This window comes from Sciurus vulgaris (genome assembly GCF_902686455.1).
Source record: "Sciurus vulgaris genome assembly, chromosome: 15".
Lineage (NCBI taxonomy): Eukaryota > Metazoa > Chordata > Mammalia > Rodentia > Sciuridae > Sciurus > Sciurus vulgaris.
This window is the reverse complement of record NC_136476.1, coordinates 35,707,583-35,724,322: the sequence shown is the minus strand read 5'-3', so window position 1 is coordinate 35,724,322 and position 16,740 is coordinate 35,707,583. Positions and strand designations below refer to the sequence as shown.

Below are 16,740 nucleotides of genomic sequence, written 5' to 3'. Positions count from 1 at the left end.
TTCTTCAGCCCCTCCCTCTACTATACACACCCAATATTTCTGATTTCTGGATTTTCTGTTTCTTCCATCTGGAATTTCTTCATTTCCCCTATAAGATGTATGTTGAGACCTATCAGTAGTTTAAACACATAGATTTTATTTTCTCACCTCACAAGAATCCCAGATTTAGGGAAACCACATTGTTCAACATGAAGGACCCTGGCTTCTTCTAAATTTCAATTCTGCTGGCTGAGAAAGAGACTTTCATTTTCATGAAAGCAAAATAGCGTTATAACCTCTGGGGTCACATCCCTAAACCTGGCAATACAAATAGGAAAAGAGGAAGTGTATTCACCTGTCTTAGCTATTGCACTGTTGTGACTAAAAGATCTGACCAGAACAATGGTAGAGGAGGAAAAGTTTATCTGGGGGCTCACGGTTTCGGAGGTCTCAATCCATTGAAAGCTGGCTCCATTCCTTGGGGCTCAAGGTTAGGCAGGGCATCATGGCAGAAGAGTGTGGCAGAGGGAAGCGGTTCACATGATGATCAGAAAGCAAGGTGAGGTCCCACTTGCTAGATACAAATATATGCCCCATAGCCATACCCCCAATGAACCACTTCCTCTGGTCACATCCCACCTGCCTCCAGTTACCACTCAGTAATCCCTTAAGGGATTAATTAACTGATTAGGTTAAGGCTACAACCAATGATTTCTCCTCCAAACCTTCTTGCATTGTCTCACATGTGAGCTTTTGGGGGCATCTCACATTCAAACCATAATTGCATTTATCATGAAAGTAAAAGCTTTCCCAGAATTGACTTGTATTTCCACCAGCATCTCAATAGCCAGTCTGTCACCAGGCTACCTCTAACTGGAAAAGAGACAGGAAAACAAGTTTTTTAACTGAGCACATTATCCCCCCAAATAAAAATCAACATTCTTTTATTAAGGAAGATAGGGTGAGTGGATATTAGCAAGACAGCCTGAAGCAACTGCTGCCATCAGAAACCAACAATATCAAACACACGTAGTCAAGTGTATTTTGTTTATGATGCTTCTAACTCACATTGTTGCATAATTTGCCTCCATATTTACAACTCTAAACAACAAAAGCAGAGGCAGTCTGACTTATGAATCACAGCACATGTGATCTTGTCAGGAGCCTTATTTGCTAGATACTCCATTCCTTCTCTTCCTGTTTGACCACATAGGGACAAAGCCTCTTTCTTGGTGTTAGTGGTACTCAGGGTGAAAGCAGAGGGTGATGGGGAAGAAGCTGAGGGGTAAGATGGGGTCTCTATGGATGCCACTCATAAAGAATGGACTCTAATTCTGTTGCAAGTTATTACATTTTATCAAACAGAATTATGACAATATTAAATTCTTCTATTTTATACTAAACCTCACTATCATGCTAATTGCTGTATGCCTCTGTTCTCTTTCCCTATTCTGCATTTGAGATGCTAGGTTCCTGGTTTTGAAAATGGAACTAAGAATGAATTCATCTAGTGAAAAATATATTTTTATTGCAATAACATATCACATAATACAAAATCTATCATTTTAGCCATTTTTAGGTGCACAATCCGGTGGCATTAAGTTTATTCACAGTGTTATATAACCTTCACCACTATCTGTTTTCAGAATTTTTTTAACATCACAAACAGAAACTGTACCCATTAAACCATTAAACAATAATTCCCCATTCCTCTTTTCCCTAAACCCCTTCTACTGTCTTTTTTCTTTTATTTACTTTTATTTTAACAGACTGCATTTTGATTCATTGTACACAAATGAGGTACAACTTTTCATTTCTGTGGTTGTACACAATGTAGATTCATAACATCCGTGTAATCATATGTACATAGGGTAATGATGTCTGTCTCAGTCCACTATTTTACCTTCCCCCCGCCATTTCCCTCTACACAATCCAAAGTTCCTCCACAAAGTTCTCTTATCCCCCACCCCGTCCCATTATGTATTATCGTCCCCTGATCAGAGAAAACATTTGGCCTTTGGTTTTCTGGGATTGGCTTATTTCACTTAGTATGATATTCTCCAACTCCATCCATTTACCTGCAAATGCCATAATTTTATTCTTCTTTATGGCTGAATAATATTCCATTGTTTATATATACCACAGTTTCTTTATCCATTCAACTACTGAATGGCATCTAGATTGACCCTTTCTACTTTCTGCCTCTGTGAATTTTCCTATTCTAGGTCTCCCATGTAAGTCTCTCATGTAAGTTGAATCATGCACTATTTGAACTTTTGAGTCTTATTTCTTTTAAAAAAAATTTTTAGTTGTAGATGGATACAATACCTTTATTTTATTTATATTTTTTTAATGTGATGCTGAGGATCAAACCCAGTGCCTTGCACGTGCTAGGTAAGCGCTCTACCACGGAGCCACAATCCCATTCCTGTCTGACTTATTTCATTTAGCATGTTTTCAAAGTTCATCTGTATTACTGAATGTATCAGAATGTCAATCCTTTTAAGTACAAATAATTATAAATATATACTACATTTTATCCATTCACCTATTGATGGACATTTGGGTTGTTTCCACCTTTTAGCTATTATGAATCATATTGCTAGAACACTGACATACAATGCTTCCCTGCTTTTAATTATTTGGGGGAAAACTACATTTTAAACAATGCTGAATTTGTGGTTAAAATGTCAGGTATATTATGTATCCATGAAATTTTATGGGCTAATCTCAAAACCTGTCAACCATTTATAACACATTTTTGGATAAAAATGAGTTCTAAGTTTTAGACAACTGATTAAAAAGAAATCCATTGTAAGTAACACGTAAACTGGCAACTTACTTGATCTGTATCTCCTATCTAATAACTTAAATTTTACCTATGAGTTTAAATTTGAGTTTTCTTTTTTATTGTTGTTCTTTGGCCTTCCAAAGCCAGAATATCAGGGAACAGACATGATCCCTGGGCGAAGCAATGTCATTGGGAACTGAGTTGCTGTTAACCATCCCCCAGAAACAAAAATGAATCAGGGTTAAAATCAGGAATTGAGGCCCATAGTTTCCATGAGTCCAGCTATTTGCTATCATCCTAGAAACGAGTGTGGCAGATTCTTGTAATTCAAAATTCCCAGAATAGTATACAAATATGAAATAATGTGGAATCAATGAACAGGGCAAACAGATATTTTGAAGCGTTTAAAGGTCCTAAACATTTTTATTTATGGAGGCCTTACTTGAAATCACATAAGACATACAAAACAACCCATATCTCACACCAAATATTTTTTATATAACTAAAAAAGTATTGACTTAGGATGAAGGTAAGTGGCTAGTGTTACTCTATTCACAATTAGAGATATTAATTTTTTATTTTGCCACTTTTAGTATTTTGAAGCCAATAAATTATTTTTCAAGTCTCAAATATTTTCAAATGCCCTAAAAGTGGGTGGGCCATAACTGTTTGAGTAACTGGCTCCATAGTGAGTCTTGGTCTCTAAATAATTCTCATTTGCACCTTCTGAGGACAGTTGCTTCTGACAATATAACCGACTATGACTAATCTTTCAACACTAATGCAATGACCAGAAGAAACAACAGAAAATATGTATACCTATTGTTTCTACAGTTTCTGGCTATAAAACCATGTTTCTCAGAACCAATGTACTACAATATCAACTAAGCACTTGAATCAGGAATTTCTAAAATTGAAAGCAATAACCCTTCAAAAATAAGTTGCCAAATTCCTGACTCCTGTCAGCTTCTTAAACCAGAAAAATGCAGTAGTAAAAAGCAAGCATTGAAACAAATAACCTCTCCCTATTCCCATGTAGCACAAATTAAAAACTCCTGGGAATAACAAAGTACTCTGAAAATTCAAAGCTAACTCTCTCTTGAATTTCTTAAGCATCCACTATGAATAACTTTAATAGTATACTAAAATTGCTTTCTACCAAATACAAAATTGTGGCTTCCAGTTGGATGTTCCCTTAAATGCTGGAGATGTATTTATTTTGTGGTTAGCCTTTTATGCCTCCATGTCTTGGCAAGAGTGGTTCCTGTCTTCCTGGAAGATTGTTCAACCACTTCTTCAGCTAATAAAATGCCTACTATGCATCCTTGAAATCCCAATTCAAATGTCATTGTCTCCACAGGACTTTTCTGGCTCCCAGAGGTTCCCAGACTCATATCCTTTTCTCTGTTCCCACAGAACTTACCACATTTCATCTAATTTATGGGTTAATGCATCTGCTGCCTGCCATTAGTCTTTCAGCATCTGGAAAGAAGGGTCTTTGCCATAATAATCTGTACATCGTCACACATCTAGCACAGGAAAATTCACAAAGCAAGTGATTATTTTCTTTACTGCACATACCTTATGCTTCTTATAAGGATAGCAATTATTCTATTAATTTTACTAGAAAGTAAAGACCACAAACTGTTTGACCATCTGTTCTCCCTCTTCGTGATGAAACAACATTTTTTAGTATGATTTTGGTAAACTTTTTTCATTCTTTCATAACTGCTAATTGTTGGTCTTTCCACTTGTGTCAAAGTTTCCATCACCTTGTGGAGATCACTACAATCAGACATTTCAACAGTGTCATAAAAAGCTGCTAACATAGCCAAAAGTGTTTCCACTTCAAGATTTCTGGTGTTCTGGGAGAAGATGTAGTTAGGTGAGTGTAGCTCTGTGAGAGCAAGGAGTGGGGGAAGTGTTGATAGAGTGTTATTGGCCTTCTGAGGGAGCTGCTTTATGATGTTCAGAGATCACTAGTTGTATTGTTGATTTCTTAGGGAATAATCAACATTAACTTTCTATTATTATGGCACTTGAGCTATAAAAATTAAGTAAACTTCATGGAAAGAATTTCCCTGTTTAGATAAAAGGAAACTATTCATTGATGAAGATGAGAAAGACTTGTCTACTACTTCCGGTGTATCCCAGAATCACAGATAATTACTCCCATCAGAAATAACCACTATAATTATATTAGTGCCCTCTGCTGCACACATGCAAAATTACAGAAAACTCTGTTACTTCAAGATTTGTCTAGACATTCTTGGTTTTGGCATTTTCCAGAGCATGTGGTTTATAGCATCCTTATTTAATTTCAGCTGGATAAGCTTTTAACATGTTGGGTGAAATTCTGTCTCTCATAATTATTGACTAATTCTAACAGAACAAGAAATAGTTCATAAGAGGTGCTCACTATAGGCCTATTGTTATACTAAGAACATTTTTAATTAAATATTTGTGAAATAATTGAAATTACTTCATGATATGGTAATCATTTCATTTAAAAACCTGCCTTTCTTTTATAATGAATGTGTACTGATCACTTTCTCCTGGATTTTTCTTTTTTATATCCTCCTGTGTTTAAGTCAGAATCAATTCAGAGCACCATAAACCTTTTAACTTGCTTATGGCATTCAATAATTGTTTTATATGACATTTGTTTTAGGCCATTTGATTTGTTTCTATGCCCTAAATTAAAATTTTCTGCTTCTGCCTGAATTTTATTAGCTGAAAATAGTATTAGTAGACCAAGGCCATAGATATAAGTGGTCCTCTGTCAAACACTTATCTTTTGTTTATCTCTTGTTCAAGGTTATGAAATTTTAAGCATCTCACTCACCTTTAAATAATCATTCTACATCTTTAGAACAGTCTACTCCATTCAAATATTCATGCTATATCTTTGTTTTGTAAATTTTCTGTGTATGAAAATCCATTTAAAATAACATTTAAAATGGAAACAGGATTTGTTTATACATGTTACTTTTGGTAATAATCTGAGAGTCTGAAAAATGAGCCTTTTGTATTTATTTCTTGGTATCTTATTGTGAATCTTTTCCTCCTACATCACTATATTTAACTTCATATTTATAAGTCTTTTTTGAGGCAGGTTTAAACACTATAAATTTGCTATTAGCTGAATATGTTTCTTTTCTTTTTTCTTTTAATTTAGTTTTATTCATTTTGTTGTTGTTATTGTTGCTGTTGTTATTGCTTCTTTTGAGACAGGATCTCAATATGTTACTCATGTTAGTCTTGAATTCATGAGTTCAAGTGATTCATCTCAAACCTCACAGGTAGCTGGGACTATAGGCACTTGCCACCAAATTCAGTGTTTCTTATTTTTAAAAACTATATGTCTTAAAAATATAAACATATATATGAAATAATTGTTTGATACATATTAAGTTTCCAAGAGAAAGCATGACATACATTTGTCAAAACTAAAAAGATATGTTTTAAAATTACATTAAATTAAAATGTACAAATAGAAAAGCAGGACAAATTTTAATGGGTTTTAAATTAGGTTAGATTCCAAATTTGGGAAAAAGTAGATCAATTTTCAGTATAATGCCATGCACAATGACTATCAAAAAGAAAAGGGAATTAAGGCAAATATTAGAAGAATGACATTGTAAAGAATTTTGATAATAAAACCTAAGTGCTTTTACTCTGAATATAATTTTCTTTTTTGGTAACTTCAACCTAGAGGAAAGTAACTAAATAAAAGTAATTAACATTACAAATGCTGATGCATAATTTCTAGATTTATTGTTTTTCCTTTATCATTATATTCAATTTGACAGAATACATTATATATTTAAATGTAATAAACATGAATTTGGATAGCAACATTAGGTAGCAAAGGAGTATTTAGATTATTTGTTTTAAAATGTGTTAAAATATATTTTTTTAAGGTGGGAAATGGGGAATGCCACTAATAAATGGCACATGTGACCTGAACACTTTCCATGGTGGTGTCATATAACAGCCTGACTCCTCTCACCACAAGTACTCACACCTTGTTCATCTGGCATGAATTTTGTCCCTAGAAGTCTGGAAATCGATTTATTCCTCATGGAGAGGCACTTAAGGTGACTGATGCTCCAATTTCTGATTTTGTTTTGAAGAAAAATGCATTCTTAAAACAGAAACCCTCTATGTAACTGAAAACAAATGATTGCCAAGAAATTTGAAATATTAAACCCCCTTGACAAAGTAAACTTAGGTTTTCAAGTAATGACAAAATTATCCCCTGTAATTTTCTAAAAATAAAGCAATTTGATATTTAATATATGTTGAGTAATCTAACAAGAAAAATAACAATATTAACAAGATAATTAGTTATATAAAATGATCAAGGAAATTGATAATTTCAGTCGGACGTAGTGGTGCACTTCTTGTAGTACCAGTGGCTTGGGAAGCTGAGGCAGGAGAATCGAGAGTTCAAAACCAGTCTCAGCAAAAAAGCGAGGCATTAAGCAACTAAGTGAAACCTGTCTCTAAATAAAATACAAAATAGGGGTGGGGATGTGGTTCAGTGGTTGAGTGCCCCTGAGTTCAATCCCTGGTATCCACCCCCCAAAAAATTATTTCATTATTTTAGGAAGAAAAGAATAGTGCATACATTCTTATTTGATAGGTAAAAGCAGTTTACAAGTACCAAAGGTATATTAAAGCAGAGATAGCTTCTCACTTATCTCAATATTCACTTTCACTTTTTCTTTAGGAAGAAACCCCAAATGTACATATGTGTGTGTATGTGTTTACTGGTATTTATGTGTACAGGCAATAGGCCCAAATAAAAAAATACAATACACAGTCTTTCTGGAAAGTAGATGTTCCCACATGACTAAACTCAGCCAATAGATGAATAATTGGGTTTAAATAACTCAAAAAATTAGTAAAAATTATTAGTCGCAAAAAAACCATTTTAAATAAAAACAGATAGGTTAAAAGAAATATGATAGAAAAAACATAACATATAAGTACTAAACTGGAATGATCATACTATCAGAAAATGTAGAATTCAAAGAAGAATTATCAGAGATAAAGAAGAATATTAAATAATGGCAAAAATGTCCATCTACCAAAAATACAAATCTATCCTAAACATGTATGCACATAACAAATGATATTGACAATAGGTAAAGCAAAGGTTATAGAAATGAAAGTAGAAATAGAAATGTCCACTAGTATAGTTGGAGATTCTCAGTAATCATTAGAAAAATTAGAACTCAACAATACCTAAAAGCTACTGTCAACCAAATTAACTTAATTAATTGCCATTTTTAGATTGAATGACCTAATAAATGTCCTTTTTATTATGTGCACATGAAGCATTCACAAATATAGGCAGTGTCTTAAGTTGTAAAACAAACCTTAACAAATTTAAATAAATTTACAAAATTCAGTGTTCTGATTATGGAAATAAACTTCAAATTAGTAACAGAAAGACATTCAGAAAATCACCCAGAATTTGAAAATTACACATTTCTAAAGAATCCATTGTCAAAATTAATTCTCTAGAAAATGTATTAAAGTGACTACAAAAGATATAACACACCAAATTTGTGCTATGCACTAAAGCATTGCTTAGATGAAACTTTATACCACTTAGTGCACATATTATAAATGAATTCATATCAGTAATCTATGTTTCATCTTAGGAAACTGCCCCCACACTGGGGTAGCACAGAATTGAGAGATTTTCCACATAGAAACAGGAAAGTGACTCCCAGTTTCAGTGCAGATATCAACACCAGGCCCACTCCACTTAATCCTGTAAATAGGTCAGCTCTCACAGACAGTCTTCAAGTCTTCCCTAGTGCCAGGCCATCACCTCATGTACCAGGCTTGCCCACACAGACTGAAGGCATAGACCCATTCCAGGGGACCCAGACTCTTGACCTACCCTCACAGAATTGGGCACAAATTGGCTCCTGTGGGTTAGAGTCCAGGCATAATCACTCAAGACTCCAGTAACAAGGTCACCAGTGGACCACAACAACTGGTTTGTCCATAATTTCTTTCTTTCTTTCTTTCTTTTTTTTTTTTTTTTTTTTTTTTTTTTGGTGCTGGGGATTGAACCCAGGGCCTTGTGATTGCGAGGCAAGCACTCTACCAACTGAACTATATCCCCAGCCCCTGTCCATAATTTCTGGATGGGCTGACCAACAATGAGCTTTCACTGATAAAGTCATGTCTATACAACTGGAAGAGATGTCTGCCTACTTCTTCAAATGCAAAGATACCAACTCAAGTCCACAGGATCTGGAATAATTAAGGAAACATGACACAACCAGAGGAATAAAAACGAAGCCATAGTAATTGACCCTAAGGAAATGATGATCCATGTAAGCTAGAAGAAGCCAAAGATAGACAATAGAATCAAACGGAAATCTGAAAATGAAGGACACATGACTGAAATGGAAAATTCTATAGAAAGCTTCAACAGCAGATGTGATCAAGCAGAGGAAAGAATATATGAACTCAAAGACTGATGATTTGAAATTATCCAATGAGAGGAACAAAAAGAATAAAAGAGTGAAGAAAGTCTATGGAATATATGGAACAATATCACAGAATCAACACACGCATTATGGAAGTAATGGAAAGGAAACACAAAGAGGGAAGGAAAAAAGCTTTAATTTAATAATGACAACAAACCAACTAAATATGAAGAGGGAAGTGAACATCTAGCATCATGAAGCCAAAAGAACCTCAAACAGATTAAATACAAAGAGATGATCCCTGACATATATTATAAACAAATTCTCAAAAGTCACTCAAAAGGACTCAGTGGCAGACTACATATCTAGTAGGCATGAAGTCCTGAATTCAATCCCCAGAAGCCCCTCCAACCTAAAAAAAAAATAAAAAGAAAGAAAGAAAAAGAAAAAGACAAGAGGAATTTTGAAAACAGCAAAAGAAAAGTGGCTTGTCACATAGTTACATACAAGGTTATCACAACTGAGACAAAGCAGGTTTCTCAGCAGAAGCTTTGCAGGCAAAGAAAGAGTGGAATGACATACTCAAATTGCTAAAAGGAAAAAACAAACAAACAAACAAACAAAAAAAAACTGCCATCCAGGAACATACCATATGTCAAGGCTGATTTTCAGAAATGAAGGAAGGATGAGAACTTCACCAAACAAAAGCTGCATCACTAGACTTACCTTAGAGAAATGTTAATTGTGTTCTTCAGGTTGAAATAGAAGGATGTTAACACACACCAATAAAACAAAACTCACTGTAAAGTATATCATCAAGTTCAGAATATTCTGATACTATAATGGCTGTGCATAATAGACTTTTAATTCTAGTGTAAGATTTAAAAGGAATTAAGTATTAAAAACGACTAGAGGAACAATTTATTAATAGATACATGATATTAAAAGATGTAAATTATGATGTCGGTAACATAAAATGTAGGGGGGAAGAAATTAAGAACTTTTGTGTATAAAAACATACCATCACACACACATAAAAATGTTATCAAATCACAAAGGAAGACAGTAAGAGAGAGAAAACACTACAAAACACTCAGAAAGCAATATGGCAATAATAAATTATTACCTATCAATAAATACTTAAGATGGTATTTGATGGATTTTTCCAATCAAAAGACACAGTGACTGAATGGATTAAAAATATGAGATCTAGCTAGTCATGGTGGTACATGCCTATAATCTCAGTGTTATGGTTTAGATATGAGGTGTCCCCCAAAAGCTCGTGTGAGACAATGCAAGAAGGTTCAGAGGAGAAATGTTTGGGTTGTGGGAGTCTTAACCTAATCAGTGAATTAGTCCCTGATGGGATTAACTCAATGGTGACTGGAGGCAGGTGGGATGTTGCTGGAGGGAATGGTTCATTGTGGGTGTAGCTATGGGGTATATATTTTGTATCTGGAGAGTGGAGTCTATCTCTCTCTGCTTCCTGATGATGTGAGCTGCTTCCTTCTGTCACACTCTTCCACCATGATATTCAAGCCTCACCTCGAGCCCTGAGGAATGGAGCTGGTCTTCTGTAGACTAAGACCTCCGAAACCATGAGCCCTCAAATAAACTCTTCCTCCTCTACAGTTGTGTTGGCTGGGTCATTCAGTCACAGCAGTGAAAAAGCGACAAAAAACACTCAGCGACTTGGGAGGCTGAGGCAGAAGGATCTCAAGTTCAAAGCCAGCCTCAGCAATTTAGTGATGTCCTAAGCTCCTTAGTGAGATCCTGTCTCAAAAACAGCTGGGGATGTGGCTCAGTGGTTAAGCACACCTGAGTACAATCCCAGGTACCAAAAAAAGAAAAAAGCTACAAGATTCAGTGATTTGCTGACTGTAAGAAACTCACTTCACCTTTAAGGACAGACACACATAGACTGAAAGAGAAATTATGAAAAACGATGTTCCATTCAAATGACAAGTAAAAGAGAGCAGGTATAGTTTTAATTTAAAAAGACAAAATGGACTTTCACTCGCAATCTGTTGCAAGAGAAAAGTTCATTATATAATAATGGCACAATTCATCAAGAAGATATAACAGCCAAGCACCGTACATACCTATAATCTCAACAACTTGGGAGCATGAAGCACAAGGATCACAAGTTCTAGGCCAATCCAGGCAACCCCGTCTCAAAAATTTAAAATTATTAATTAAAAAGGGCTGGGGATGTAGCTCATTAGTAAATTGCTGCTGAGTTCAATCCCTAGTACCAACAACAACAAAAACAAAAAGATTATAAATGAAAAAAGGCCATTCATTCAATGTCCAAGCAAAATATATAAAGTAAATATAAACTGACCTAAAAGGAAAATAGGAGCAATATAAAAATCATAGAAGATTTCAATACTCCACTTTAAACACTAGATAGAACTTCTAGTATGGCACAGTACAGAGAAATCTTCTATGAGAGCAAGAGTCCATTGATGCAGCAAACTTCATTGTTCTCTCATTTAAGAAACTGCCACAGCCAACCCAACCTTTAGCAATCACCACACTCATCAGTCACCAGCCATCAAGACCTTCTGCCAGCAAATAGAATACAGCTTGCTAAAGTATCAGATGATTGCTAGCATATTTTAGATATAAAGTACTTTTAATGAAAGCACCTATCTTGTTTTTAGACATAATGCACAATTCATAGACTACAATATAGTGCGAATGTAACTTTTACATGCACTGGAAAACCAGAAAAAATCATGTGATTCACACTCTATCATGATTGCAATGATTTGGAACTGAACCCATAACATCATTGAAGTGTGTGTTACCAATAATTACCTACCAAAAAGAACAATCTCAGTTAAACAACCTAATGTTAACACCACAAGGAACTAGAAAAAGAACAAACTAAACCAAAGTTTGTAGAAGGAAGACATAATAAATATCAGAGCAGAAATAAATGAAATTGAAATTAAAATAACAGTAGAAAAAAATCAGTGACACTAAAAGTTGATTTTTTTGGGGGGGGGGGGGGGGGGGGGGTGGGGATTGAACCCAGGGCCTTATACTTACAAGGCAAGCACTCTACCAACTGAGCCATCTCCCCAGCCCCCTGAAAGTTGGTTTTTTGAGAAAATAAACAAACCTTTTAATATATTAAGAAAAAAAGAAAAGATTCAAAGTCAGAAATGAGAGAGGAGACATTGCAACTAATTCTACAAAGGATCATAAAGGAATACTATGAACAACTTTAGGCCAAAATATTAGGTAATCAAAAAAAAAATATTTCCAGACACATACAACCTACCAAAACTGAATCATGAAGAAATACAAAATCTCATTGGGCCAATACCAAGTAAGGAAATTGAATTAGCAATCAAAAATTTTTCATCAAAGAAAATCCCAGGACTGCGGAGTTTCAAGATGGGCAGAATAGAAGAGGTCACTTTCCTGGCTGCTCCATGTGTGAAAGCAGACTAGCAGCTTCTCAGCAAGGTGGGTGAAAATAAAGGCAGGCAGACTTTACTGGGATTTAATGCTCCACATTCAAAGCAGATCGGGGACTTAGGAGGTTGAATATAATAAAATAAGTTAGAAATTCCCAGTGCCACTGACACAGCTGCCACTGAAGCCACCGGCCACAGTGGTCCCTCCATGAGCAAAGTGGAGGGATAAGGGAATTAAAGGAACCCAGATTTTTAGGAGGCCTGAGGTGTGTCTGGGTAGGAAGAGAACAGAGATCAAAGACACTGCCCAACTAAACTGGAAGGTGTGCTGCACAATATCCTTGTGCAGGAAAGAAGCCACCTCTCTCTCAGCTGCCCTCGGAGGAGAAGAAGGAACCATTTTGCAGCTGTGGCTCAGTGGCTGGCTGCTGGGGGAGATGATTCCTGGCAAACCTGAGTTTGGCCCAAAATACAGGCCTTGCAAACCCACACTGTATGACATAGAGTGTGCCCAAGTGACTAGGAGAAAATCAAACACAGAGAGGGCGTTACACAGGGGAATGCTGGTGGTGGAAACCTACCTACCTGGCTCCCTCCCTCCCCCTCCCATCCAGCCACTTAGAGATGCATGATTAGAATACATCAGTTTTGTCCTTGTACTCTTTTACTCTTATTTTTACTTTTATTATTAATTTAAAAATTTTTATTCTATACACTTTTTTGTCTCACTTATGTCTCCCTAGATTCTCTTTCTCTCTTTTCCTCAGCTAACAACCAACCTTTTCTGATTACTCCTTCACTCATTCTCTACTTCTATTTTCTCTCCTCTTCCCACACAAACATCACATCCCACACTACTTCTTTTCCATATCTTTTCACAACTTAAAATTATAAATCAGTTTGTAAACTTACTGTTTTGACCATGGGCAATAACTGATCATATCATCTCTGTTTATTGTGACAATTAGCATAGTAGATGCCAGAGCAGGAAATATGTGGTTTGATGCTGAATTGGTTTTTCTTAATATCTGTCCCCCTAAACTGTGAGGTACTGGGAACCTTTGAGTCCCTACAATTCCACAGGATAGAATCTCTACTGCCTCAAAACTATACTGTCAAATGGGCAGACACACAAACATGAAAAAGCAAGGGAAAAATTGCCTCAAACAAACCAATACAACTCAATAACAGAATCCATTAACACCACAGTGGAAGAAATGACAGAGAACTAGTTTAAAATTTTCATAGTTAAATTGATCTGTGAGGTAAAAGACTATTTAAGGGGGGAAATACAGATGCAAAAGATCACTCAATAAAGAGAGATTCTGGAAAGGGACTGCAATTTAGAAAAACATTCAAGAAAAATTGGTCATATACTAATTCTTAAGATTCAGGAACAAATGAGTATTTATTATACTATTATTTTAAAAATCTTCCTGTACGCTGTGTGCCACATGTATTTGTGATATATTTCATAATTTAAAAGTCTTTATAAATAATGATATAAAGAAAGGATTCCAGTTCATGACACAAATAGACTCTACCACCAATGCTTTTTTAAAAATTGCTATGAAAATCAAACAAAGTAAAAAGAATAAAAATACCACTCAGGACCCAAGTTTTTGTTTCCCAAATGAGAATCTAAACCTAGGACTGACTTAAGATCCTTGTGGACTGTAACTTCATAATTCTGAAAAATCCTTGGATAAGCTTCAAATTTTATAAGTCAAGGTATAATAGTACCAAATTATTAATGTCCCAAAGACTGTGCAGCCTAAAGAAGTTTAATTTATTGGTGCAACTTGTTTTTTCTATTTTTATCATTTCCTTTTCATTTGAAACTGTGAGTACATTTCCGTGGCTATAAAAAAGATAAAGTCAGAGGCAAAAATGCTGATTGTGGATATCATATCCTAAAAATAAAGTTTCAGAAAATATACATTCTACAACTCACATCTTAAAGGTATCATAATAGCCTAATAGGTATAAAATTGACAAAGCCATTTCAAACATAAATTTTGTTCAGGATCTTCCCCCAACTTTAACAAGGCCAGGAAGATTTTGCACCCTGCCCTCTTATCACCAGGTCTGTAGAAAATGAAAAATAATGGTGAGACCCCACACAAACAAATAACTAGGAGAAATTATAGTACCCTAATACTACTGTGAAGTGACATGATACTGGGCAAGAGACATTCCATTAATGCTGACTAGAAGAGCACAGCTTTGAGACTTGGATCGCAGAAGCCCTCCCTCATTAAGAGAGGCCCATATGGCTCCCAAACCTATCTAAGACCCCCAACTATGTGCTTCCTTCAGCCTCAGATCTTTAATCAACACAGATGCTGAGATTTTTAGCCACAGTGCTTGCCCTGCATCTGAATAAACTGTTCCTGCAATTAATTAATCTAGACCAAGCAGTTTTTGTGCTGGTCACAGAATCCTCTGGCAACCAGAGGAGACCCTCATCCATCATCTCACACCACCAAAACCCCCATTTAAATCCTGTCCTGAGGAAGCATCTGAAAGTAAGCTTCTTTATGTTTCAAATACTAGTTGGATTTGGTATAGAATGAATTTTTCTTCTTTAATTCCACAAGATTCCATCTCCTTACACTTTGTGAAATGAAGCTTTTCCATTATTTCAGAGATCAACCAAAGTTTCTTTGCTTTTGTTTAAAATACCCAAAGTTTTTTTTTTCCTAAAAATACATATTTCCTATTATAGATATCAACTAAATAGGCATACTTTTAATATCATGTAGACCAAACTAGCAAAAGAATTTGATTTACGACTAATCTGCTTTCCACAATGTTGAGGTCTAGTTGAAAACAGTTTTACTCAAATCCCTGTTAATGGTGTTGAATTAAAAAAGAAGACAGATTTCTGTGATTTTTTTCCTAAGATCTTTGATACCTTTTTCTTAAACAGAAAGTAGGAAAAAGGAAGAATTAAAGAACATGTTTATAATTCTACAATATTATCTGAACAACAAACATTTTCCCATTCACAGGTAAAGATGAAGGAAGGATTAGGAAATGTGCATGAACATTATCGGTGCTACAAAAAAAGGATAGCAGAAAATAGGCAGGAAAGTATCAACCCCCTACCCTGATTCTTTATTAATGGACTACAAGTTTCATATAATTCCAAAACTGACTTTTCTCTTGCTCTCTCACTCCAACTTGGACAGTTACTAAAAGTTTACATTTCCAGTCTTCTTGTGGTTTCTTTAAATAAGATATCTTCATTAATATTTATCAGAGAATTTTTCTGACATTTTCTTTTAAGTTTGTTCATTTTTAATTAAGTTTATTGCATCTTTGGACTGAAATATTTTTTCATAAAAAAGAACTTCAAGATGATAGAAAACAGGATTCAGGAGCCACATGTTTGGTATTTAAAAAAAGGGCTTTGGGACTGCGACGCCTCGACGATTGGGGTTCTGTTTGGAAACGCTGGGAAAAGTCTCCTTGCCATATAGGTACTAGGAATGGACCCCCAGAAGGACGTTCAACCCCCAAAGCAGCAGCCAATGATATATATCTGTGGAGAATGTCACACAGAAAATGAAATAAAATCTAGGGATCCAATCAGATGCAGAGAATGTGGATACAGAATAATGTACAAGAAAAGAACCAAAAGATTGGTGGTTTTTGATGCTCGATGAAACATGGGAATTCAGAGGAGTGTCTTCCTTTGTACTTGGATTTGACCCTTTAATGTTTCTCATTGTTGTACAGCTTTTCATTTAGCACACTTATGAATACAACTATATACATATGATTTTCACTTTATTTCATTTCATTTTCCAAACCAAATTGTGTTTAGATATCAATAATTTGTATAAATATTTTGTTTAATTAAATCATTTAATTTTATTTTATTATGTGATCTGACACAAAATGAAAGTTAAAATTGCTTCCCAAGATCACACTTTAATCAGAGGCTTGTTAGAAATGCTGGTTTCTAGAGTTCTATAAAATTTTAATTAAATAAGTTCCTTGGAAACCACAAAAAAAAAAAAAAAAAAAAAGGGCTTTGGTCAAACTTACCTCTTCCAAATGTCTTTGGATTGTA

At 35.1% G+C, this 16,740-nt stretch overlaps 1 protein-coding gene across 1 annotated transcript; it reads left to right on the top strand.

Moving 5' to 3' along the window:
* Positions 1-16,084: 16,084 nt before the first annotated feature.
* LOC306645412 (DNA-directed RNA polymerases I, II, and III subunit RPABC4-like) lies at positions 16,085-16,446 on the top strand. The gene has a single exon (XM_079113224.1). The coding sequence runs from the start codon at positions 16,154-16,156 to the stop codon at positions 16,328-16,330; it is 177 nt and encodes a 58-aa protein (XP_078969350.1). The 5' UTR covers positions 16,085-16,153; the 3' UTR covers positions 16,331-16,446.
* The last annotated feature ends 294 nt before the right edge of the window (positions 16,447-16,740 follow it).

Coding starts and splice junctions, on each gene's coding strand:
- LOC306645412 (XM_079113224.1), top strand. CDS start 16,154: ATGGACCCCCAGAAGGACGTTCAACCCCCAAAGCAGCAGCCAATGATA.